The 24,794-nt window shown below is 50.9% G+C and overlaps 1 protein-coding gene across 2 annotated transcripts; it reads left to right on the top strand.

Moving 5' to 3' along the window:
• Nucleotides 1-1,335: 1,335 nt before the first annotated feature.
• On the top strand, nucleotides 1,336-24,436 carry LOC143436789 (ena/VASP-like protein). Of its 2 annotated transcripts, XM_076921202.1 has the most exons (12): nucleotides 1,336-1,472; nucleotides 5,997-6,060; nucleotides 6,892-6,950; nucleotides 8,143-8,366; nucleotides 8,890-9,011; nucleotides 16,059-16,119; nucleotides 17,620-17,683; nucleotides 19,304-19,370; nucleotides 19,457-19,519; nucleotides 22,009-22,075; nucleotides 22,350-22,407; nucleotides 23,956-24,436. In XM_076921202.1, exons 2-12 carry the CDS (start codon nucleotides 6,044-6,046, stop codon nucleotides 23,991-23,993), a joined length of 840 nt encoding a protein of 279 aa, XP_076777317.1. In that variant the 5' UTR covers nucleotides 1,336-1,472; nucleotides 5,997-6,043; the 3' UTR covers nucleotides 23,994-24,436. The 2 variants fall into 2 exon arrangements, with proteins under 2 accessions (XP_076777317.1, XP_076777318.1); XM_076921203.1 differs by lacking the exon at nucleotides 19,457-19,519 and having other exon boundaries at nucleotides 1,338-1,472.
• The last annotated feature ends 358 nt before the right edge of the window (nucleotides 24,437-24,794 follow it).

The raw sequence follows: 24,794 nt of genomic DNA on the forward strand, positions 1-24,794 counted from the left end.
CCTGCACGGTCTGCAAGCCCAGGGAGGAGGCGTTCTGCAAGCAGCCCATAGGATGTCAGACCTGGGACTGGGACTGACTCGATCAAGGTCTAGCCTCTGAGGAGCTTCAGGGTCAGTGCTAAGCCAGCCAAGGTATATGGAAAATAGGGTGAGGTGGAGAGGTACCCAGGAATTGCCTTGAGATGGGGCAGTGTGTCTGGAGAAGGGAGCTTGGAGTAGGAGCACCAGGGATTTGCAATGAAGAGATTGGGACTCAGATCAGAACATGGTTCTGATAGGAGGCATCTGTCTCACCCCCTTGGCCTTGGTCAGCGACAGCAAGCACCTGTGGCTGTTTCAGGTGTACTCCTGTACTCTGGTTCACTCTTCCAGCCCACCCTGGGCCCTCGACCCTTCCAGGCTTTGTTTTTATTTTCTTCCAGCACAGCTCCAGGCCCTCAGCTGACTGGCATGCAGGTGCCCCCAGCCTCCCATGCCAGGCAGTCCAGCCTAAAGATGCAGGCCGGCCATCAGCCTATGGGAACCTCCACTGGCTCCCCAGGTGTTATCGTTTCTGTCAAGCCTAGATATACCTGGGAAGACAGAATCTCACATTACCTCAATCAGAATGGCCTGTGGGCACGCGGGGGTGGGGGCATTTTCTTAATTGATAATTGATGTAGAATGACCCCCTATCTCTGGGCAGATGGACCCGAGTTGTATCAGAAATCAAGCTGAGCAAGCCATGGGGAACAAGCTAGAAAGCAGCGTTCCTCCATGCTCTCTGCTTCTGTCTTGGCGTCCGTCCATAATTGACATAACACACCCACCCAGCCAGGTTACTCTTGGTTAATGCTTCTTTCACAGCAAGAGGAAAGCTAACCAGGACCCCAGGGAAAGTACCCAGACACTGACATCAGCCCACAGCTTGGGTTGTAGTTCCTAAGGCACATTCGTATCCACACAATGTTGAGTTCCTACTGCATACCAGATCGTATTCCTGAAGGAGAGACAACCTTGAAGCAGTTCTGTAGGGAACCAAAAAATCCCAGCGTCCACAGCGCGCCCCGCCCAGCATGCACAGAGCGGGCTACTGGAATGTAGTTAGCAGGGAGGCCGCCAGGCGGAGACACTGAGCAAGCAGACCGCGGAGAACAGAAGGCCACTGCAGGCCCCGCCTCTCGCGCTACACGTGACCAGAGTGCCCAATCCCTGCGCTGGGCGGTTCCGGTGGTCCCGAAGTACCGCCCCCCGGGTGCTCGGTCTGGAAAGAGATTCCAGCAGGGGGCGCCACGGGGCCACGGCCGGGCGGTGCGAGCGCTAAAAAGTCATCGGGCCGAGGCTTCCCGAGGTCGCAGCCGCCCCGCCTCGTTGGGGTTTCTGCGGGGCGGGGACACTGGGAACGTTGCTTCCCCGCTGCGAGTCCGCTGGAATGGAGGACGCGAAGGCGGTCGGTCCGCCCCGCTGTGTATCCTCCGCTGTCCCTGCCTAGGGTGGGTACCGTTTACGGCCTGACCTCACCTCTGAACAGGAGGCGACTCAGCGTCTGATAAACGTAGCCATGCTGAGCAGGGCTTCAGGGGACAGGCTCGGAAGGGAGTGGGCCGAGGGAGCCACCCGCCCAGGATCCCTCGCCTAGGCACAAATGGGAACTGACCTGGACTCACCGGGTCATGGCTGCCGCCCTGCGGACGGGAAGCCCGGAGAGTCACAGAAGTCACCTCAACTCTCATTTGCTATAGTATAATTTGTGTTTCAGCCCCTGTGCTCTGATTAGATCGACTCTTGGCTCATTTGTTTTTAAATATGTATTTTATTTTAGGTGTATGGGGATTTTGTTGTTGTTGTTGTGTGTCTGTGTTGTCTTTTTTTTTTTTTTAACCTGCATCAAGTGCGTGCAGCACCTATGGAGGCCAGAAGAGATCGGATCCCCTGGAAGTGGAGTTAACAGATTGTTATGAGCCACAGTGTGAGTGCTGGACACCAAACCCTGGCCCTCTGCAAGAGCAACAAGTACTCAACCTCCAAGGCCCATTATCAACCTATTGTTTGATTGATTTATTCATTCTCTCTCTTTTTAAAAATATGTGTTTATTTTATGTATGTGAGTACACTGCTGCTCTCTTCAGACACACCTGAAGAAAGAATCAGATCCCAGTACAGATGGTTGGGAGCCACCATGTGGAGGCTGGGAATTGAACTCAGGACCTCTGGCAGAGCAGTCAGTGCTCTTAACCACTGAGCCATCTCTCCAGGCTCTATTCACTCTCTTCCAGCCTCTTTTCCTTCCTACCTGTTTTGTGTTTTTCTGTGTCTGCTTGTTTCTATGTGCTCGTGGGCTCGGGTACCTGTGGAGGTCAGGAGAGGGTCTCTAATCCCCTGGAGTTGGAGGGGTTCTGAGGTGCACAGTGTGGGCACTGAGAATAACGCTCAGGTTCTCTGCAATATATGTATATGTATATGTATATGTATATGTATATGTATATGTATGTATGTATACCATTCATATATATATTTTAAAAAATCATGTTTCTATGGAAAAGCAGAAACACTAATGGGCATGTTCTTATAGTTTAAGTATGAAAAGGACAGTTTGGGCAGAGTGACACAGAAGCTCATCCAAGGATGCTTACAAGAGATGTCATCCTAACTAACAAGAGAAAGCTGGAGATGACCTTTTGACATAGGTATACTCTTCAGGCAGCAAGAGAGTGGAACAATGAGACCCGAGGCTCAGCTGTTGAGGAGTGTCTGTCCTGGGGCCCTTGGAAACACCAGAAAAGCTGAACGAGCAATAGGGCTCCATATTAAAAGTCAGAAAAATTAAGGAGGGCTTGGGGGGAAGGACTGAGCACAGATGAAGCCAGCTTTTGAGGCTGCATGAAGACAGTAGTAGCCAGAATGGGTATGAATGCTTGGGGATATTCAAGAGGTAAACTTACTGATTTGGTGTCACTCAACGGGTAGTGGAGGAAGGAGTCAAAACTGTTGCCTTGGGACTGGAGAGATGGCTCAGTGGTTAAGAGCATTCTGTGCTCTGAGATGAAGGCCGTTGGGAGGTGGTCCCATCTCTTCTCTTCTGCCTCTTGCCTGGCTTGCTGCCAGGGGTAAGGCCCACTGCGGGGCTGGACTTACAGGTGCCAGTTATGCCCTAGAGGGGTTACAGGCCTCTGCATCACTCTTGGCATCACATGGTGCTAGAGGTCAGGTCTTCAGGCGTGTGCAGCAAGTACTTTAGCTTCTGAACCACACCCCGTACAGCCACCCTTGATTCCAGCTCCCAGGGATCCAGTGACCTCTCTGGCCTTCATGAGCACCCATCCTCATGGAACACATACAGAGACCCATACACATAAATAAACATAAAATGAATCTTGTAAAAAAAAAAATATATATATATATATATATATATATATGCCTGTAAGACCAAGCATGGTGGCGCATGGCTTCTGTCCCAGCACTTGGGAGGCAGAGGCAGGCAAATCTCTTAAGTTTGAGGTTAACCTAGTCTACAGAGTGAATTCCAGGACAGCCGAGGCTGTTGATCAGAGAAGCCCTGTCTTGAAAAACCAACCAACCAACCAAAACAAAATAAACTACCCTTAAGTACTGAGTTGTAGAAGGTAGATTAGGGGGTCAGGGATCAGGGACCATTCTTCTTCTCACCCCTCATGCTACGTGGTCACAGCTCAGCCCAGGAGACAAGAGGTGACACCATGAGTCCACCAGCTTGGCCTGTGGTTACAGCCATAAGGGAAGTTATCTGCAGTAGCTCAGCATAGGACAGATGAGTGTCTCATCAGTCATGGACTGAGCCTTCCTGTTGACATCTACTCCCACTAAAGAAATACTGCCTTGCTGGAGAGGCCTCTGTAAGTGTGCTGTTGTCAGGGTCTTCTCAAGGAACCAGCAACCATTATGGAAAAAAAAAAACAAGCCTCTTCCCTGACCATTCTGTCAGAATCTGCCATGGCACAGCAGGACAGCAGATAGGAAAGAGGGCCTGACACATACAGGGGCATCTTTTCCTGTTCAGGACAGAGCTCCAGGCTTGGAAGGGACTGGCTCCCGATGGCCTTCCTCAGCTGTCTGTGGCATCAGGTTAGCTGAGGGTGTTGGGAGTCTGGGCCAGCATACAGACTGAGAAGTCCGAGTGTATGACAGCGGAATATTGTGAGCATAGCTACCATCAGAGTGTCTTAACAGGAGAAGAAGCAACAGTAACCATGCCAGGCCAGTGGCTGAGCAGACCTTGCAGCAGCCAGTGTGGGCCAGGCATCCAGGGTCTTAGTCATAAGGTGGAACCAAATAGGAGCCCAGCCTCCAGAAAGAGGAACACAGTCTAGACGGGGGCGAGTTCAGTTGTTCAAGCTTGAACCTAAGGCCTGAGTATTAGTTACCTGTCTGCTGCTGTAAGAAAACACTATAGGCAGAAGAAGCTTACCTACGTTGGCTCCCAGTTCCAGAGCCATAGAGTCTGTCATGGTGGGGAGGAGTGGCAGCAGGAGGAGAGCACACTGGAAGCAGCACAAGGCTGTGACCTCCCAAAGCCCGCCCCAGTGACATGCTTCCTGCAGCACCTCTAACTGGTGACCAGGTGTTCACATAGCCAATGCTATGGAGAAAACGTCTCATTTAAACCACCTCAGCCTTGGCCGGGTTAAGAGCAGAGTCCCAGAATGTAGGGCTGAGGCATTGTGAAACCTGCCTTCACCAGAGTGAGTGAGGCGGGGGTCAGGCAACTCCTTTCTACTGTGCAGACACAAGTCTCACCTGAGTGCACCATTGGGGGACAGGCCAGCCTGTGCCTCTTCAGGTGACACAAGTCTCACCTGAGTGCTCCATCGGGGGACAGGCCAGCCTGTGGTTCTTCAGGTGGGATGTGAGTCCACCATCTCATTCTTTAAGCCAGTCTGACTGATGTCATGCTGAGCCTGAACTTGAGAATGAGAGACATTTGGCAGGTTTTGTCTTGCTCGGCTTCTTGCACAGCCTTTGAGCAAGTCACCTAACTTCCTGGGCCTGGCTTCTTTAGTGGTCCTTCATGGACACTCTCCTAGATGTGTGAGAATTACAGCTGAAATACAGATTAAGTAAAAGTAGTCTGGGAATTGCTCTGATCAGGTTCCCATAGGAAATAACATTTTCTGCACACAAGAAGAGGAAGACCACTAAGACCCTGGGCTTCTGGGAAGTAGGAGGCTGAAGAGACTGCCTGCTGTCTGAGGTGTAGATTCACACTCCCTTCACCCAAAGGTGGAAACAAAACTCTTTGCACAAGCCACTGATTGTAGTACACTCATGAAGGAGCAATGTACACTGGCCCCCAGGAAATAATCAGCTCTTTCTTAGGTTGGAGCTGCAGCCTGGAGTTCTCTTTAAATGTGCCTCAGAGCATGCTGACGCGGGTCCCGCACCAGCCCTCCTGAGGACAGGAGGCTCTGCAGTGGGACTCCTGTCCTTTGAGGTCCAAAGTGGGTATGGCCTAGGAGGTTTCACGGTGGCCCAGAACAAAGAGAGCTGTGCAGCGTTTCACTGCCTCTACCCAAGCTCTAGACTCCCAGTGTGAGTAGCAGGTCCAAGGAGGGGCCACCCCACACTTGTGTAGTTCCTAGGTACAATCTGGCCTTTATATTCACCAGCTGTAGGTATTAGTCCTTCATTTAAAGAACCTGTCAGAGCTCATGAGTCTTCACACTGGTGGTGGGGTTGAGGAGACAGTGACAAGTGAGCAGACACAGCAAGTGCTGTTTAAAGAAAAGCAGAGAGATGTCAACAGAATTTGGATTCCACTGTGCTTCAGAGGGAGGAGCCACAGGAAATGAAGAGAGAAAGGGTGAATGAGAGAGAGAGAGAGAGAGAGAGAGAGAGAGAGAGAGAGAGGTGTTGCATAGGCACTTTTAAAGGAAGGCTGGGGCATCTCCTGAGGTCAGGAGGAGTGGAATGTGCCATTACAGTTCTTAGTTGGGGCCTTTCTTCCCTCTGCTGACTTTCCACTCTGCATCTCTTCCCTACAGGCCCCTCCACACAGCGTCAGGTGCAGAATGGCCCCTCTCCTGAGGAGATGGACATCCAGAGAAGGTAACCCCATGTCCCGTAGATGTCTACCTGAAAGCTTCTCAGTAGAGCCAGGATCACCCTTCAGCTACCCTAGACACACAGAGCTGAGGCCAGCACGTTCAGGTATCCACTGGCATCTGGGGCAACAGAGAACACCTGCACATGCCACTGCAGACTAAGGAGACAGGTCCATGGTCAGCCAACCCATACTTCCCTAAACCCCTCTGAAGCATGCCTAGTAACCCTGCAGTGCCAGGGCACCCTCTGATGGCAGATGAGAATGAGGCATGTCTTGCATTTCTCCTGAGGGCACATCTATTGAAGCCTCCACAGTGGCTCCAAACAGCCAGGTGAACCCATTATCCCACTCACTCCAGTGAGTGAATCTAATTGGCCAGAGAGTCACACAGGTTTCTCTGAGATGCTTCCTGCTCAGTGTGTCCCAGCTTGCCAGTCCTCTTCCATCTGTCTCCATCTCTGTAGGAGGCAGCTCAGGGGTGCCGGAAGGTAGCTCAGCCAGTGACATGCTTGCAAGGCACTGATTAGAGCCCCCCACTTTTTTTTTTCTTTCTTTAAAAGTCAGACGTGGCACACCCACTTGAATACCAGAGTTTAGGAAGCAGAGGGAAACCCTGGTGTTCATTGGCCAACCAGCCTTGCCTACTTGCTAAGTTCTAGATCAATGAGAGACAACCTTTCTCAAGAAAAAAGAAAAAAAAAAAAAAGTAATCCTTTTGCCTCCACACACACAGAGCCCAGAGTTGTGGCTCTCAGCAGTACCACAGAACCAGCTTTCAAACGTGGGAGCACAGGCACAGAGAGCTCAAGGTGTCTGCTCTGGTTGCTTTTCAGACAAGTAATGGAGCAGCAGCACCGCCAAGAGTCTCTGGAGAGAAGAATCTCGCCCACAGGTAGGTGAGACTCTCCTTCCTCCGGTTGCCGTCCACATGGCCCCAGAGGCCCGGACTCACACAGAACCCTGTTCAGTGCTTCCTCAAGTTCTGTGTTGCTTGTGGCAGACAGCCTTACCTGCTTTCCAGACACCCTACACATGGGTGTACTGCCCCTCAGCTGCTACAGCACTTCCGCTCCGCTGCCCAGGCCCCTGTTGGTCCTGAGCAAGTCTGCTCTAACACCGTGTCCCATCACCCTGAGACACAGCTCTGGCGTACAGCCCTCCAGGCATCTTCCCTTCCCATTTCTGCTCCAGCACTAGTTTCTCCTTTCTCTCCCTCCCACACAGCCCATGCCCTTGGCTCACCACTGCTTCCTTCACCTGTCCTGACACTTCCTCTCCTGTCTGCTCCTAGCTCTCTAGGGCAGTCTTCCAAGAACTTCAGGTCTCACAGGCTTCCTGTGCCTACTTTACTAGAGCTTGCCTTGCACCACACGTCTGTCTGTGTTCACCTCTGTGGTTTGTTGGTTCTCCTTACTAGACCATAAGCACCCTGAGGTGTTTTCCTCAGTGTATGGCACAGTTCCTGATTCACTTGAGGTGCCTGACTAGGTGCATAGTGGAGGCCAGAACTCAGTGGTTCCTTGACCCAGAGTCCTGGTCATCTCTGGGCCCACAGTTCCTTACCTCTTAGAGACCCCAAGTACTAGTCCCAGTTACATCTTGAGACCAACTTCAGTCAGTGTCTAAGGTGGAACCAAGTACTTAAAATGGAAAAGGTTCTTCCAGGAACCACACACACACACACACACACTCACACTCACACACACACACACACACACACACACACACAGGAGAAGCATGCGTGCAGCAAAAGGAACTTTGAGCAACACACACATACACACACACACACACACACACACACTCACACACACACAGGAGAAGCATGTGTGCAGCAAAAGGAACTTTGCTGTGCTCAAGGGGGTGAAGCCAGTATATGCCAGTCTAGCCAGTACCTGATGCTGGGAGATCGGGATCGGGAGTGACCATAATGGGGTGGGTTCTGTAGGGCCTTCCTGAGATAGACAAACTCTTTGGCATCTCATCTCTGAGCAAGCTGCCCTCCATTCTTCTGAAGGACCTGGAATGAAAGCAGTAGAGGGACACCCCTAGGTGCTGGAGACTGACTCCTCCCCTTTGCCTTTCAGGGCCCATTCTCCCCCCTGGGCATCCTTCATCCACAGCCACCCTCTCCTGTAGTGGACCACCACCTCCACCTCCACCCCCAGTCCCACCTCCACCCACAGGGTCTACTCCCCCACCCCCGCCCCCACTGCCAGTTGGAGGAGCCCAGGGGACCAACCATGATGAGAGCTCTACATCAGGACTGGCAGCTGCTCTGGCGGGAGCCAAGCTAAGGAGGGTGCAGCGGGTAAGAGTTCCTGGCAGGGTGGGCAGGCCAGCCACCCTTCACACATCAGGAAAGCATCTCTAACCCTGCCCTCACCTGTGAGACACTGAGCAAAACACTATTCCCCAGGCCCAGCTGGCCAGCTCTCTGCCAGTTCTTAAACAAGTAAACAGGGCCAGCACTTTATCAGCTCCAAGCTGCCTGAATCTGCCTTACTTTTTCCAGGGAATTTGCTTCCTGCTTATTCAGCTCCCCACCCCTGGTGCATATGTATGCTCTTGGAAAGAGCTGCATAGAGTATAAGTCCGGTCATAACGGAGTGCTCTGATCTGATGCATGTCTCTGGCCTGAAAGTTGCTTCCCTCCTCCCATGTGACTAACTGGCGTTGGCAAGGACTCATGCCTGTGGACTTACCATGTCTGTCCCTGAGCCTCCCTAGATTCCTGGTTTCCTGTGGACTTTAGAGTGTTGGACTAGTAGCCCCTCACTCCAGGATCTTTCTTCTCCCACCACCATGTGACACACACTCTTTCTTCACCTCAGCCAGAAGATGCATCTGGAGGCTCCAGTCCTAGTGGGACTTCAAAGTCCGATGCCAACCGGGCAAGCAGTGGGGGAGGTGGAGGAGGCCTCATGGAGGAAATGAACAAGCTGCTGGCTAAGAGGTGGGTACAGTGCCCCCTACAGGCCTTCGAAGGGACTGTCCTCAGCTGAATGTCATTGCTAAGACACATTCAGGGGGCCTAGAACAGCACCCCTGCACTTGAGAGACAAACAAATACAGCACACTCCCACAGTTTTAGACAGCTCCTTAGAGACTGTGGAGGCAGGTGTCCATCAGCCTCATCACAGGATGGGGCAGGAATCAAGGATAAGATGAACTGCACAAAGAGATGGGAGAAGATAGGTCATCTGTTAGGGTTAGCTCTGGGCATATTTCATCTTCATCCCGACAGGTATAGTTCTAGCCTGTATAGGACATTACCCTGTCACTTTTTAAAAAAGATTTATTTATTATGTATACAGGGTTCTGTCTGCATGTATTCCTACAGGCCAGAAAAGGGTACCAGATCTCATTATAGATGGTTGTAAGCTACCATGTTGTAATTGGGAATTGAACTCAGGACCTCTGGAAGTGCAGCCCGTGCTCTTAACCTCTAAGCCATCTCTCCAACCCCACCCTGTCACTCTTAAATGTGACCTAGCACCAGAAATGCTGACTTGGTCCTAAGGCTGGAGCTGACCTGGAGACCCGGAGAGCACAGGAGCAGGCCTGGTATCCCAGCACTCTGCACCTGAGAACAGAGAAAGCCACAGCAGAGGCCTGCTCCCTGGTGCTCCAGTAGTGCCATGAGTAGGAGTTCCTGGCAGGGTAGGCAGGCCAGGCACCCTTCACATCAGCAAACCACCTCTCACCCTGCCCTCACTGAGCAGAGGGCTCTCCCCATGACTAGGTAGGTAGACCTGTCCTGAGATGAAGAGATGGCTGTGTGAGCCCTGCCACTTGCTTTCTCAGTCCCTTCCACCTTTGAGGCTCGTGAGCCTCAGTGAGGACTGTAGGCCTGGTCCTGCCACACTGTTCCTAAAGTATCTTCTTGAATCCAAAAGGAAGGCTCTGTGAACATGGAGAGAGGAGACAGGGCCAGAAGTGCAGGCAGCCAGGCTGCTGCTTCATGGTGGCCAGAACCTGGCCTGTCTGTAGGAAATATTCGCCTCCCCAGGCCTCCTGGATAGTCTAGGCATATAGAAGTTGCCAAGGCAGGAGCCAGACATGTAAGCAGCCTTCACAGAACCATATGTCAAGGCCTGCAGGAGGAAGCGATGGGCCTCACAGAGGAGGCGCCACCTCTCCTCAGCTTAAAGAAGTGCGGTTCTCTGGGCTGAGGTTAGCAGATGGATTCAACCATCTGCACAAGCTGAGAAGCCAGCACATGTAGAAGACTGTAGGAGGTTGGCTGGAGAGGAGGCTGTAAGAGTACCTCACTGCCCAGTTGGATCTCAGAACACTCAGAGGTGAATGGGCCTTCAGATAACAAGAGAAAAGATTTTTAAAAAGAAAATGTTTGCACCTTCCCGGAACCTATGACCAGTAAGCTTAACAGCTTGGCTTAGATGATGTAGCCCAAACTTTCTCTCTAAAAACAGGAAAAGGTTAGAGTTGCCAGGAGCCAAGCAGACGCCAGGTGCTGGGGGTGGGGTGGGGGTCGGAGGTGGGGTCCAGGCACTGCAACAGCAAATGTATTTTGCACAGTCTGCAAGGATCAACCACGCAGTCTTTGAAATCTGTTCCATTGAGATTAGGAGTCCTGCAGCTTTTTCTCCTGCTTCTGTTCTAGCAGGAATCCACCTGCAATGGAGAAGTCACAGGGGCGAGCGCTTACTGAGAGCTGCTCTCTGGACAGCTTGTCACAGGCATTTATTTGCCTCTGAATCTTACCAGTGTAGACTGGAGTGGCTTGGTCTGTAGTTGTCTGTTTGTCAGATTTTACAGTGTTGGGATAGAACTCATGCCCTCTCACATGTTAGGCAAATGACTACCACTGAGGCACACTCTACACAAAGCATCCCTCTGTTCTTAAGAGATGAAACATGGCTTCTGGGCACCAGTGGGCATCATGGGGTAAAGAGACTGGGCAGACCAGTGAAGACACCTTTGTCATCCAGGAAGAGGTGATGACGGCTGCCATGGAGTAGGTGACAGTTAAGATAGGTCTGAGTGGGAAGAAATACAGAGATAGAATTAATGAGGCTTACTGGTCCTGGTCTGTGGGAGGAATAACTTAGGAAAGGACACCTTCGACGGGTCAGGGAGAACTGAGACGGGTGTAGTCAGTGATTGATCGATCATTCAGCAGACTTTTCTCTGAGGAAACAAAGCTTGATTCACTGGGGCCAGTGAGAAACACATATACACACATACATGTTCCCACACATACTTACACACATATACATGTTCACACACTCAAACAAACACACACTCACACATACACAAACACACAGACACTCCACACAAACACACACATATACATGCTCACACACACACACACACACTCACACACACACACACACATACACAAACACACAGACACTCACACACAAACACACACATATATACATGCTCACACACTCACACACACACACTCACACACTCACACACACACTCACACACACATACTCACACACACTCACACACACACACACACTCACACTCACACACACACACTCACACACTCACACACACACTCACACACTCACACACACACTCACACTCACACACACACTCACACACACACACTCACACACACACTCACACACACACACTCACACACTCACACACACACACACTCACACACACACACTCACACACACTCACACACACACTCACACACACACACACTCACACACACACACTCACACACACACACACACACACACACTCACACACACACACTCACACACACTCACACACACACTCACACACACACACACACTCACACACACACATACTCACACACACACTCTCACACACACACTCACACATACACACACTCACACACACACACACACTCACACACACACACACACACACACACACACACACACACACACTAGGTAGATGGAACAAAGCTCCAACAACTATTTTTTCTGGTTTTTTCTTCCACAATTTATATCCCAATGAAATCTTTCAAGGGTACAAAACCACAATGTGATGAAGTTCTGTTTGTCATTAAATGATCAATTACAATGACATAAAAAGGCATGTTCCTCAGTACCCTCACATGAAGAAACTTTACTTATTACAAGTTAAACAGGTTTGAAACAGGTTTTAAACAGGTGGGAGAGATCATCTTTGGTCCCATGAAGGCTGAACACTGAGTGTGTGGGGGAATCTGAGGGTGGGGGATTGAGTGGGGGGTAGGTGGGTGCACACCTTCATAGAAGCAGGAGAAGAGGGGATGGAATAAGGGGTTCCTGGGTGGTGGGGGGAATGTGGTAAGGGGATAAAATTTGAAATGTAAATATTATATCCAATAAAAGAGGGGAAAAAAAGAAAAGCGGTTAGAACCAACATCCTTAATAAAATGTCAGCCCTTTTAAAAAAATTATCTTGATACTAAAATTTGTTTTGAGAATTGTATATTGCAGAATGATCAGCCTTGGTGTATCTACTCATCAAGCAAGCTGGGCAGACCTGCTCAAACCTCTGAGGTCCTGAAATTCCATCTGGATGCAGTGAAGACACAGCATCAGAGGCTTATCAATTTACCCTCCCCCCCCCACTCCTCTTCTAATATCTCAATGCCCATAATCAGCTTGAAGAAGCTAATGAAGAGTCAGCGCCCCTATTCCCTGGGCTTGGGGACTAAGGTGGTAAATGTTGGGCTGTCTTTCTAGGGAAAAGTAGTGGTTTTGTGGGAATAGAGAGGATTGGCTAGGATTTATTGCATATCCATAACCTATTAGTAGAAATCTGTACAATTATTATCAAGATGAAGATATAATTTCTTAAATGCCACCAATTTACTTTGATTACAAATTTTAAGGTTTTCATTGGTATGAGCTTCTTATTGATATAAAAGTGAGATGAATATTGTTACTCTCATAGGCATTGTATCAGTATAACACATTTAGGAATACAAGGCTTAGACCCAGTCCTTCTTTAACTTTTTTAACCGATTTGAGATGGTTAGCCTGTGAGTTAAGGGACTATAGCAAATTCATTGCTTGGAGTTTATTGTTAGGGTGTTTTCTATGTTTTATTTAGAAATAGCTAAGTGAGTTAACAGACAACAGTCCAGATTACCTTACATGGATAGTTGGTTTTCAAAACGTCAGAAGTCCACAGAATTGATGTGACAAACATTTCTGTATTAATGTTCATTTTGATTAGAGACCTGTCTGCTCCTGACAGCTTCCTGTCTTGGATTCTAAGAAGAAATTGAGCATCTTTGGAGTTACTCCAGTTGTGGTAAGACAGCTACTAGACAAGAATTGCCTCTATCCATCTACAGACAAATTACTGTCCAGAAAAGGACACACTTGCAGAATAGTCGACTGATTATATCTGCCTAGACAGAGTAATCAGCCCTTAATAATTCTGCAGCACTAAGGTCTGTCAGATGATCCTGGGCCAGAAGGCAGAAGAACAGATGCTCCAACGTTTTGTAGTAGAGGGAATGTCCAGGTGTTCAAAGGTCTCTATAAATTGGCCAAGTTTTAGAAGCTATGCTTTGTGCTTCCCACAATTATAGTTAACTCAGTCATTCTGGATTTCTGACAGGGTTGAAAACTTATAGCCTCATAGCCAACCCTGGCTATTTACCTTGAGAGAAAAGATTTGAGTGGATGATTTTCAGCTGACATTCATTCTAAAGCCAAGGAAAAAGCCAGGTTCAGAACTAAGTGTTTTAGTTAAGATAGATGACAGAGGTTCTGGTTAGTCAACAAAATGATGGACTGGGTATTAGGACTATCTTGTACCTCACTGGTACAAATTGGCATAATTATGCTTTAATTGTATTTTGAGAGAAAAGTTTTATTTTAACAGGAAGGGTGATATGTAGGAGGAGCTAAGGTGGGAGGAGTACTGAAAGGAAGAGAAGGAGTAAGGAGAGGAGGAGAAGAAGGAGAGGAGAAGCTAGGTGATGAGAGAGAGAAGGCCGGGCAGGGGGTAGGGGGGAGACAGGGAGGCAGATGTTCACGTATCTCCACCAGTCAAAGATAGTTGATATATCTAGGTTGGGTAGTGGGTTACACCTCTGATTGAGCATTACCAAACTGATAAAGCCTTTGATTAACATTTTAAAAAAATGTATAAGTGCAAAAAGGAAAAGGGGGCATGGGAGAGGGGTTTTCTAAGGCGGGGGGAAATGGGGAAAGGGAATGGCATCTGAAGTGTAAATAAAATATCCAATAAAAAATGAAAAAAAAAACAAACAAAAAAATAAAAAAAGAAAAACAAAACAAGTTATTCCCAAGAACCTACATTTATAACTAAGCAACTTGTTATAGATTATCAAAATATAAATATATAGTTAAAGAAATAATTATTATTTATCTTAAAAAGTAATCATATAAACTCTTAAGAGAATCATAAATCTAAACTTTTATATAAAAACAATCAGTCATTTTTACTTAAATCCTCAGGGTGCATCTACTCAGGAACGACTTTTTTATTAAGTCATATCAAGAAGCTAAGGGCAAACATGAGTACAAGAAATTAGTCATCCCCTTGCTCACCAAGCCAGCTTTAGGAAGGAAGAGGCACACAGCTAGTACCAGTCAGGCTGCGGTTGGTTCTTATTCCCTGACCTCCAAAACCACCCTAACTCAGGCTGCAGAGGTGGCTCAGTGGTTAAGAGCACTGACTGCTCTGCCAGAGGTCCTGAGTTCAATTCCCAGCAACCACATGGTGGCCACAACCATCTGTAATGGGATCTGCTGCCCTCTTCTGGTGGTGTGGCTAAAGACAGCTACAGTGTACTCATATACATAAATAAAGAAATCTTAAAAAAAAAAAAAAATTTCCTAGCTCAGCTATTGTGTTCCTTTCTGACCTTCAGATCATCCCCCAAGGCCACTAACAATCTCCATCTCTAAATCCCTTCTAAGGGTGGTGGTTGAGTCACTAATCGGCTCCAGTAGCAAAGCCTGAAAAGACTCAATCACTGCCCAGTGAGGGGCAGGACGCCCCTTAGAGTTTTCCAGGACTCATGGATTATGAGGGATGTGGTGACTGTGACAGCCACAAGCAGAGCACCGCTCCACAGCAGCCTCTCCGGGGCTCGGCACGGCCATCGTGGTTAGGCTAACGGGTGGGTCACACTGCATGGGTTCTAAAGCTGTTTTGCTGTTCTTCTTTCATGACCTCCTGTCCTGAGACAGCTTGTGTGAGCCCTGCCATTGGCAGCCAGAGACAGCTCCTCAGCATACCAGGCCCCCTTTACCCCTGCAGGCTGCTCACCTCAGCTTCTGAGAGGCCTCACAATTGAAAATGCACCGGAGCACTTGGAAGTACGAGGCCTGTGTCTACACCTGGGAGGAAGGCAGATGCAGGGGACCGTTGAGACCAGGAAGCACTAGTAAAGTTTGAGTCCTGTAGACGATTCATGGGTATGAGTTGGTATAGAACAGCCCTGATGCAATCCTGGATGCTCCTTAGAGGGGTTCTAGGCTGGAAATGGGTGACAAGATTAACTGAGGTCCAAGACAGAAGTGTTGCAAGAAAAAAAATCTTCCCCAATGTGCCATAATGCTAAGGTTGAGGTTCCTCGCCAGCCAGCTGCAACAGAAGCTTCCCACAGCTCTGACCAAAAGAGACAGACTGTGGTCCAGCCTACCAGTCTATCAACAGGCCTTGAGTAACCCTGTCCCCTCCGGGACCTAAACACTACCATGTTTCTCCCTCAGAAACTATGGCCACCACCAGCTCAAACAAAGAAACACCCCAAGTGCTTACTTTCTGCCCAGACCAGTTTTGAATCTAGGTCGTGGGTGAGCACAGGAAGCCTTCCCCACTGCCTTGACTCATGAAAGAAGGGTGCCTGACTGAGTGGCCTGTTCACATAAACCTAAGCCACACACAGTCTGTCAGGGAACCATGTGTGACTATAGAGGCAGCCCAGAGTTCCTGTTCACTGGGAAACCTTGGGAAGCTGATTTGTGTGTGTGTGTGTGTGTGTTTTTTTTTTTTTTTTCTCCCCAACATCTAGGAGAAAGGCAGCCTCCCAGACAGACAAGCCTGCTGACAGAAAGGAAGATGAGAGCCAAACGGTAGGCACCACTCTACCCAGCCGCCTACACCCTCAGGCCTGCCTCCACTGTGGGCACATCTCCCAGTGAGGTCCTTGGAAGCTGGGTGCCTGGTTTGGACATCGCTGTGAGGGAGGGACAGGGATCCCTTCATGGTGCAGGGCCAGTCAGGCCTGTATCTCCTGAGCATTGTTTTGACCAGACCCTTGGAGCCATCACTCAGCAGGGAAAGCAGAAGTAGGCAGGAAAGTTCCAGCCATCAGGATTACTTAGAGAATCCCACAGAGCTCGGGACCATGATGCTCCAGCATACCAAGGCCACATCAAAGGGATTCGGGTATATCTGCTGAAGTCCGATGGAAGTCAAAGTGTTTTTATTTCAAATTAATTATAATTCTAAACTAGAATCCCTCAAGACCAGTGAGAGCTGTTGTTCCCAGCCATGGCAGGATTCTGGAACCCCACTCTTGTCCCTGGCAGGCACATGGAGATTGGTCTGTCAGCACAGAGCCCTCGGTCTCAACTTCTATTTATGGGGATCAGTTTTCTTTATGTATATGATAAGATTTCTTATTTAAAAAATAAATGGCTTTCTCCTGGGACTAGTGAGTAAAAGCCTCCAGTACAAACAGTGTGAAGGCTGCACCTCGCTAGCAGAACTAGAGAGTTATGGCCACCGGGGCCCAGTGCATGTTGTCTGCCTGGTCTTCCTCACATGCATAGCCAGGGAGGTGGGTCCAGTGCCCCTGGGCTCCAGGGCTCCCTGCCAGTCTGTTCTCCTCATTCAGTCTGCACATGTGCTGCTTCACTGGGCCTGGGCATGGACAGTACTGTACTCACCAGATACCCTCTTTGAGCCTGTGCTCCTGCATGATCCTTACTCTCTAAAAATGGCCTCTAAGATCCCAGGTTAGGAAGCTCACGCCCATTTCCCTAGATCTCTGCTACTGACATGCCCTTCATACAGACGGGGTCTCCTGACATGCCCTTCATACAGATGGGGTTGCCTTGCAAACCTGTCAAGGGATCAAACTGGGGTCCTCACCCAACTGCCCTGTGCCATGTGTCCCTGTGTCCTGAAACCACACATGCTGGCCAGTACCCCTGGGTATTCACTGGATGTGTTAGGCCTCAGATTCCTTAGAGTCAGCACTGGCTTTTCCTAGGTGCCAACAAGTGCTCCCTAGCCCCAGCTTCAGAATACCTCAGGTCGCAGAGCCTTGAGGAGTAGATTGCACTATGGAGGCCCTGCTGAAACCCTTGTCAGCCCTCAGTTTTTTCCACCTTTCAAAATAAAAAATAAAGGCAGATCTTCTGTATAAATCAGGCCTGGGCAGGGTGCTGGGGTCCAGAGAAGCTGCCTTCCTGAGGCCCCTTCTTCACTGTCTACAGCCTGGTGAGCCCCTATTATGGTGTGAGGTTTAGCTCTAACGATAGACGTTTACTGATCATATGCCAAGTGGAGAGCAAGCTGGAGTAGAGGTGCCCTGCCTTGTCGCAGGATCTTCTCTCTCACTTTAGGAAGATCCTAGCACCTCCCCATCCCCGGGGACCCGAGCCACCAGCCAGCCACCTAATTCCTCAGGTAAGAGGGCACTGCCCTACAAGTCTTGAGGTCTTAGAGCAAGCAGTCAGCCAATCTGGCCACTTCACTCTCCGGACAAGAGCGTCAGATCTACTGAATTCCAGGCCCTCAGAGCTTCCACACTTACCCAAAGAGCCCAAGCAGACTGCTGGGCAGGGGTGACAAGGGGTACTGACCCTGGTCCACCTAAGGAAAATGCACTAACAGTTCTGTTCAGAGTGGAGGTCTCATGAAGGGGCTGGGGGCTTGTTGGTGCTAGGGACTTTTACACCCCACAGCCTCCACGTTAGGCTACCTGCTACCGCACAGCCACAATCCTGGCCCAGACGCTATTTAACGTCAGGCTTTGTTCCTCCTGTGTAACGCCGACTAGTCCGATTCTACACTTCGATCATCAATCAACCTTTCTCTATCAAAAGCACAACTCCTGGCCTGTCCTGGTCCCTGCAGTCAGCTGTGCCCCAGGAATGTGATTAGGACAGTGTTATAGACTTAGCTATGGGACCAGAAGGCTGGCTTCAGCTAACCACACCCTCAGTGTCAGCTTTGTGCGGTGCCCGGGGCTCAGGAGTGGTAATCGAGTCAGAGGAGTCAGGTTGTCACCAGACAGGCGGCTGCTCTTGTCAGCTTTTGTTCTCACCAGAGTGCATGTGTCCAGCCTTCCTGGACTTCCTGGCGTGCTGCTCCCTGCATTAGATGGCTTGCTCAGTGCCACTGTCCTCATTACTGTGTGGGTTATGGGATTTCCCAACTTAGCAGGAGAAGGGATTTCCCACACGTAGCAGTTCTTGACTGCCATGGCCAAGTATGCTGCTTGAGGCCAAACACCTGGAGGATGGCTCTGGTCCCAGATCTTGTTTCTATAGGCCTGTGCAGCTGCCAGGTGGCTTTGAGGTAACCTGCCTCAGACCTGCGGTTGCTCTGCAGACAAGGCTCAGCTTAGAGCACGACAGCTCCATGCCTCTTTGCTTGACCCGAGGCCAGCGTCTCCTGCTCAATTCAATCTGTTTCCTGTGAGCTGAAGCACGAGTTGTAATCTCTAGTACAACAAAGGCTGAGCATTCACGGTCTAAAACCGTAACATGCTCTGAATTCTAAAACTTGTGGTGGATTTCATATGACCTCTGAATCTGCAGTAACCTCTGGTCCCAAGCACCCAGATGAGTCCCCCTCAGCCTGTACCATAGACTTAGAAAGGGGAAAGCTACTTCAGGCTCAGGAAGGGAGCAGGCCGGACTTAGTGTGAAGAGACTAATGGACAGAGGTTAGTGGAGGGAGCCTGGCCACAGGGGCATGTACCAGGACAAGACCAAAGAGAGTGTGGCTCAGATCCCTGCCTGCTCTCCTGTAACTGGAATCTCTGCTTCCCTACCAGCTGAACCAAGCTCTATGGAGAGGACTGGAGTTTCAAGGGAATAGTGGGAAACAAGGTGACAGCAGGCTACCTACAGTTCCTGCTGAAAGGGGGACTGAGACTTGGGGCCAGGTTGCAGCTCTACTCTGAGCAGCTCCCACCATGGCTCTGCACCCAGAATCTGAGTAGGCTCCCGCAGAGAGGACTTAGGAGTGGGGTGACACTGAATCCTCTCAGCTCTGACCCTTCATGAAATGAATTGACAGAGGCTGGACGAAAGCCCTGGGAACGGAGCAACTCGGTGGAGAAACCTGTGTCCTCGTTGCTGTCCAGGTGAGCCGCTCTGGGGAGGGCCAAGAGACGAGTCTGTGGGCAGGCTCTGGTACTAGTTCACATGTCTGTTTCATTCCATGCCGTAGAACCCCGTCTGTGGCAAAGAGCCCCGAAGCTAAGAGCCCCCTTCAGTCGCAGCCTCACTCTAGGTACTGACAACCCTTCTGCTCACATGTTGCCCATGCTCTGTGGCTTCCTCTGTCCCCTTGCCCACGACTAACACCCCCAACCCTGTCTTGTGTCTTAGTATTAACAACTTGCTCTGGAAAGGGTGGTCTGCTCTTTCAGACCTGGGGAGAGGCAAAGCTAGAGACCATCACAGGGGTGTATGCTGGCTCCTTCCTCTCCTAAGAAGAGAAGTCTGCGGAGGATGACTGTCAGAGGGAAGGAGAAGCAAGTCCAAACAGTCAGTCCCTGCCACGCAGGGCAATGGCGGGGACCACTACTCGCTCAGTCCAGCACCCTGTCCCTCAGACCGTCCTTAGCTCCTTTCTCCGCATGCAGCACGCCTGGCCTGCCTTCTCCAAAGTCAACTTCTCCCAACCCTTGTTTCCCAAACCAAATGCCAACATGACAGCAGGGTAGACCATTGAGAACTCAGCTGACCCAAAAGACAAAGGATTTGAAACCAATATGCCTGAGCTGGAAGGCCCTAAGCCCACTCCAGGAACTCACTCTCCTGGCCACCCCAAATGGGAGCAAGCATCTCATGTCACAGAGCAGGTGACAGCAGGAGCCAGGCTTGCAGAGTGAGACAAGGTGGTGAGCAAGAGCTGTAGCCCAGCCCTGACAGGCGTGCCTATGGGGAGCCAGGCCATGGGCCAGAGATAGCTGAGGTTCCTAGGAGCTCCAGACCATGCTGAGGGCGGCACTGGTCTGCAGTGGGAGCTGTAGATGGGGCTGCCCATGCCTGTGAGTGAGAGACTGCTGCAGAGATTTAGGAGGAGACATCGACCTGAAGAGGGGGCAGATGGTGGAGCCTTGAGCACACGCAAGTGGCTACAGGCAGGGAGACTGGGCATGAGTACTCAGTGCAAGAAGACTGTGAACAAGCACTCAGTGCAGCTGATCTCCCACACGCAGGCTCCCTGCAGAGCCCCTGAACACAGGAACTAAGGGGGAGGCTGGCAGATGAGGCTGGAGTGGCCTGTGGTCTTCCAGCAGAGCTAGTCTTCCTGCAGTGGGTTCTCAGAGAGTGCCCCCACCTCCTCAGTGGTCAGCTGTCCTTCCCTGGGCAGACACATGGCTGAGGCCTCGCTGTGAGAATGAAATCTCTGTAGCTTCAGGCCAAACTGGTCTCCAGCGTTTTTGTTGTGGTGTTCTCTCTCTCTCTCTCTCTCTCTCTCTCTCTCTCTCTCTCTCTCTCTCTCTCTCTCTCTCATTTTTTAAAATTCACTTTACATCTGGATCACAGTCTGCCTCCTTTCTCTTCCCAGTCCCATCCTTACAAACCCCTCCGCACAACTGCTCCCTCCCCTTCTCCTCAGAGAAGGGCGCCCACTTCCATAGCATCTGGTCCCAGCACTGGTCTCTAGTTTTTATGGAAATGCACAGTAACTGCCTGCTCACAGCACACATGCTGTGCATGATGGCTGCTGTGTGGAGGTGGAGCCGGGCCTGGAGAAGTCAGGTGGATGACTCAGGTTCCCAGCAGTCACTGCTGAAATGCTGCCTGCAACCCACAGGAAGGACCTGAAGCTTGGGCATGGTTGCCTCCCAGGACCCGGAATTCCTGGCAGACCTGTTCAGCACCGTGGCTCACGTCTTTGTAGCTCACTTTAGTTTTCCGCCTCTTCTCCCCAACTTTGGGGATCAGTGGCCCTCCCTCTAACATGACCCCTTACATACCAAGCTGTCCCCATAAACAGACATTGGAATTCCGTCTCATCCCAGTCTCCCTCACCTGATTCCAGCCTTGTTCCTTTCCCTGAGCCACAGGCTTCCCTAGCTCTTCTCTTCACGTGGGCAGAGAATTGCGTCCAGACTGTGTCTGCCTTCCGCACCTCCACCGTGTCCTGAGAGACTCTGCAGTTAGATTCACCTTGTGGCTAGTGAGTGTCTGGGAGAGCGCCTGTGCCCCAGACATTGACATTCAGATCAGTGATGTCGCTCCAGAACTTGTTCAAAGTATAACCAATAAAGAAAGAGCAAATCCACGCCCTCGGATGCTTCGGGAAGAACAGAAGTAGGGGAGCCACTTCCCACCCAGCGGGTGTTAGCTTGAAGCAGTATTCCCAGCATGGAGCTAACCATGATTTCACTGATTCTGGTGGGTTTCACCAACCAGAGTTCAGCTAGGAACGCAAGCTCCTTGTGGCAGAAGACATACTCAGTCCTATCCATCTTCAGGGAGGCAGGAGGCACAGACATAGTCTGCCTCAGTTGCCCACTTGGTGTAAAGCCTTTCAAGCTAGAAGATGCTCCTATATGGCCCCATCTCCTGACTTGGACTGGGAAATGTGGTTAAGGGATTGTGGAGAGACCTTTGAGAGGCAGGACTTCCACATCTTTTCCCAGCATCCTTGGGTAAAATACAGCAGAAGGGCTGGGGAGAACTCTGACACCCAAGGCTGCCCCACCATGGGTGCCTATAGACTCTGGCAACCCACCTTCCCACACCTGCCTGTTCTTCTTTCAGGGTGAAGCCTGCTGGGAGTGTCAATGATGTGGGCCTCGATGCCTTAGATTTGGACCGGATGAAACAGGTGAGAGTCGGGAGCAGTCAGCAGGCTGGGGACTAGCTCTAGCCAGTGGGTCCCATACTTGACTGCCACAAAGGCAGGAACCTAGCCAGCAGAGGAAAAGGGAGTATCTGGGTACCCTGCAACCTGCTTCTGGGGCCCCTTCCTGTGGGCAGCCATCATGAACTGAGGGGTGGTGAGGGCAGGGTTTGCTCAGGGCCAGGCTGAGGGAAAGACCCCTGCGGCACATCCCCTGGAGCCAGTGACTGTCCCTTCACTGTGAGGCTCTGCCCTGCAGGAGATCCTGGAGGAGGTGGTTCGAGAGCTCCACAAGGTAAAGGAGGAGATCATTGAGGGTGAGTTCATTGTCCTCCCAGCATCCCACTCACCTCAGTGTGGAGCTGTTGAAACTTAGGTGCAAAAAAGCGAAGTGCTTTACCAAGACTGCATATCTCTCCGGGTGTGGCTTCTTGTCTCAGATCTCCCTTGCCTCAGCATCCTCTCAGAAAATCACTTGTGCTGGAGAGGGTGGGCACAGAAACACCCCTAGTTTCTGTCCTTTCCTGTTCACGTCTACTGCCTGTCCAGTCCTTTCCTGCCAAGGCTGCCTTTGAAGGGTTCTGAGCTCCCTCACAGCCTGCATGACCCTGTGTAGGGGACACCGTGTTCCCTCCTTCCCAGAAGAGCCCTGGCTCTAACAACTGAGACTGTGACCCTCGCTTGTATCACATCTGACCCCAGCAGCACCTTTTGGGGCTGACTTGGGCTGGAACAGAGCAGCAAATCATAGCCTGCGCCTGCAGCCCATGTGCCCCCTCACCTCTCACTGGTTCCCAGGCCAGCAGCAGTGACTGCACTAGAAAGGCCTGTGAAACCAGAGGGCAGCTAATGGCAGGCTCCCATGGGGAAGATGTACACAGAGGTTCTGTTAGGACCTGGTGTCTAGCTGCTATAACAGCTACGACCATTGGCCAGAGAGGGCGCAATTCCTGTCTGCCCAACCCAGCCAGAGTCCAGCTCTGGGAGAGGGGTCATGATTGCAGGGAAGGAAACACCACAGCTAAAGCACAGTTGGGTGTGTCACTGCTGTCAGGTACTGCCAGCCCTGGGGGGAGGGGACTCCCTTTCTGGCACTTGGGGAAATAGCTGGGAAGGAAACACTGCACACAGCAGGCTACCTTCAAGAGCTGCCTGGGAAGAGGCAGTGAGTAAGACATACTGCCCCTCTTCAGGGAGGCAGGGGCACAGACATCACTGCTTCAGACACTGCCTGCTGGAGCCCTGTAGGCCCAGGCCATGCGCCTCAAGAGAACATGTGAGGGCCCTGGCCCTACAGAGATCCCATTACTTATGGTGACCCTTCTCTGATTGTTGGCTCCAGCCATGTCTGCACTGTGAGGGTACTGGAGGCCAGTGAAGGACAGAGAAAGAACGTGGGGAGCTAAGCAATGGGATCCCAGATTGGGGCAGAAACAGAATGAGGGGTGCAGAGGAAGGAAGAGAGGCATTGGGAAGACTTAACAGATCTCAAGCATCAAGGACAGAGCCTATCCTGGAAGGGACAGGGCGGGCCATGGCACTAGCACAGTCTAACAGCTCTGTAGCCAGAGAGTCCGGCTGTATCACACACACCTCGGAGCGGATGTGGGTGCCCACCTGTCAGACTCTAGGAAACCTCTGGGTCCCTCCCACAAGCAGCCCAACACAGCTCTGAGGCAGGCATAGCCTTTGGCTTTCTCAAGTTCCTCTTGGTAGGGGTAGAAGCCCATGAGTGCCGGGTCGCCTCCCCAAAGGTCTGTATCAAAGCTGCCATGCCGGTGGGCCTCTAGTCCACCCATGTGTGCCCATGGCAGCTTTAGCAGGGTCCGTCCCTGCTGCACTGAGCCCGGCTCTCCTGTCCTCAGCCATCAGGCAGGAGCTAAGTGGGATCAGCACCACGTAAGATGGCACCAGCCCTGGAGGATTGTGAGGAGCTGTGCTGGCCCCAGCGAACATCAAGCCTGCCGAAGCTGGGATATACTTAAGTCTCAACCTGTGATACAATATTAAAGTGAGGAAACCAACTTCAACTCCTGGATTTCTTAGTGTATCTGACACAGAACACCGGGTCTATTCTTGTTTTGTATTTTATATTTGCTTATTTAAGTGTACGTACCTTTGATTTATAGAGAACACCCCCAAATCACCTGCTTTATTAGATGGCTTCCAAGTTTTCTCCTAGGTGACACTGTTGGCGCCTCAGCTGGCAGGGAGCAGCTGGGTGCGGCGTGGCCTTTCCACGCCACAGAGCTGTCAGAGTACAGCACAGCCCCAGCAGCCACGGTGTTCCAGTCTGTCCACGCAGTGCGTGTCATGTCCACACCATAATAAACTGTTCACTGTGCACACTCGGGCTCTGGCTCTCTCTCACGCGCCGGCCAGAGCATGCAAGAATAACAGAATAAAGAGGGACCTCAGAAAGCAGCTGGGCTCCATCAGAACATCCCCAGGAAGTAGACAGGCTACCAGGCACCTTGTACTGGTGGAGCTGAGCCTCAGGTCCTGCACACAGCCCCAGGGTTTCAGGTGGGTGAGCTTTGAAGGCAATGTACTTCCTGGACACACAGGACTCCATGTTCAATGTGTCAGGTTCCAGAAGGGGGTCTGGGGCTCATTGACGTGACAGGAGGCTTCTCCCACACAGACTCCCTGATTCCTGTGACATTGCCAGAAACAATCCATGGCCACCTAGAGAGGGTCCCAG

This window comes from Arvicanthis niloticus, chromosome 23 (assembly GCF_011762505.2).
Source record: "Arvicanthis niloticus isolate mArvNil1 chromosome 23, mArvNil1.pat.X, whole genome shotgun sequence".
Taxonomy (NCBI): domain Eukaryota; kingdom Metazoa; phylum Chordata; class Mammalia; order Rodentia; family Muridae; genus Arvicanthis; species Arvicanthis niloticus.

Excerpts from the sequence above, each read along its gene's own strand:
- LOC143436789 (XM_076921202.1), top strand. Across the intron at positions 16,120-17,619 it reads AGGAAGATGAGAGCCAAACG|GAAGATCCTAGCACCTCCCC; the intron begins GTAGGCACCACT and ends CTCTCACTTTAG. Across the intron at positions 17,684-19,303 it reads CCAGCCACCTAATTCCTCAG|AGGCTGGACGAAAGCCCTGG; the intron begins GTAAGAGGGCAC and ends ATGAATTGACAG.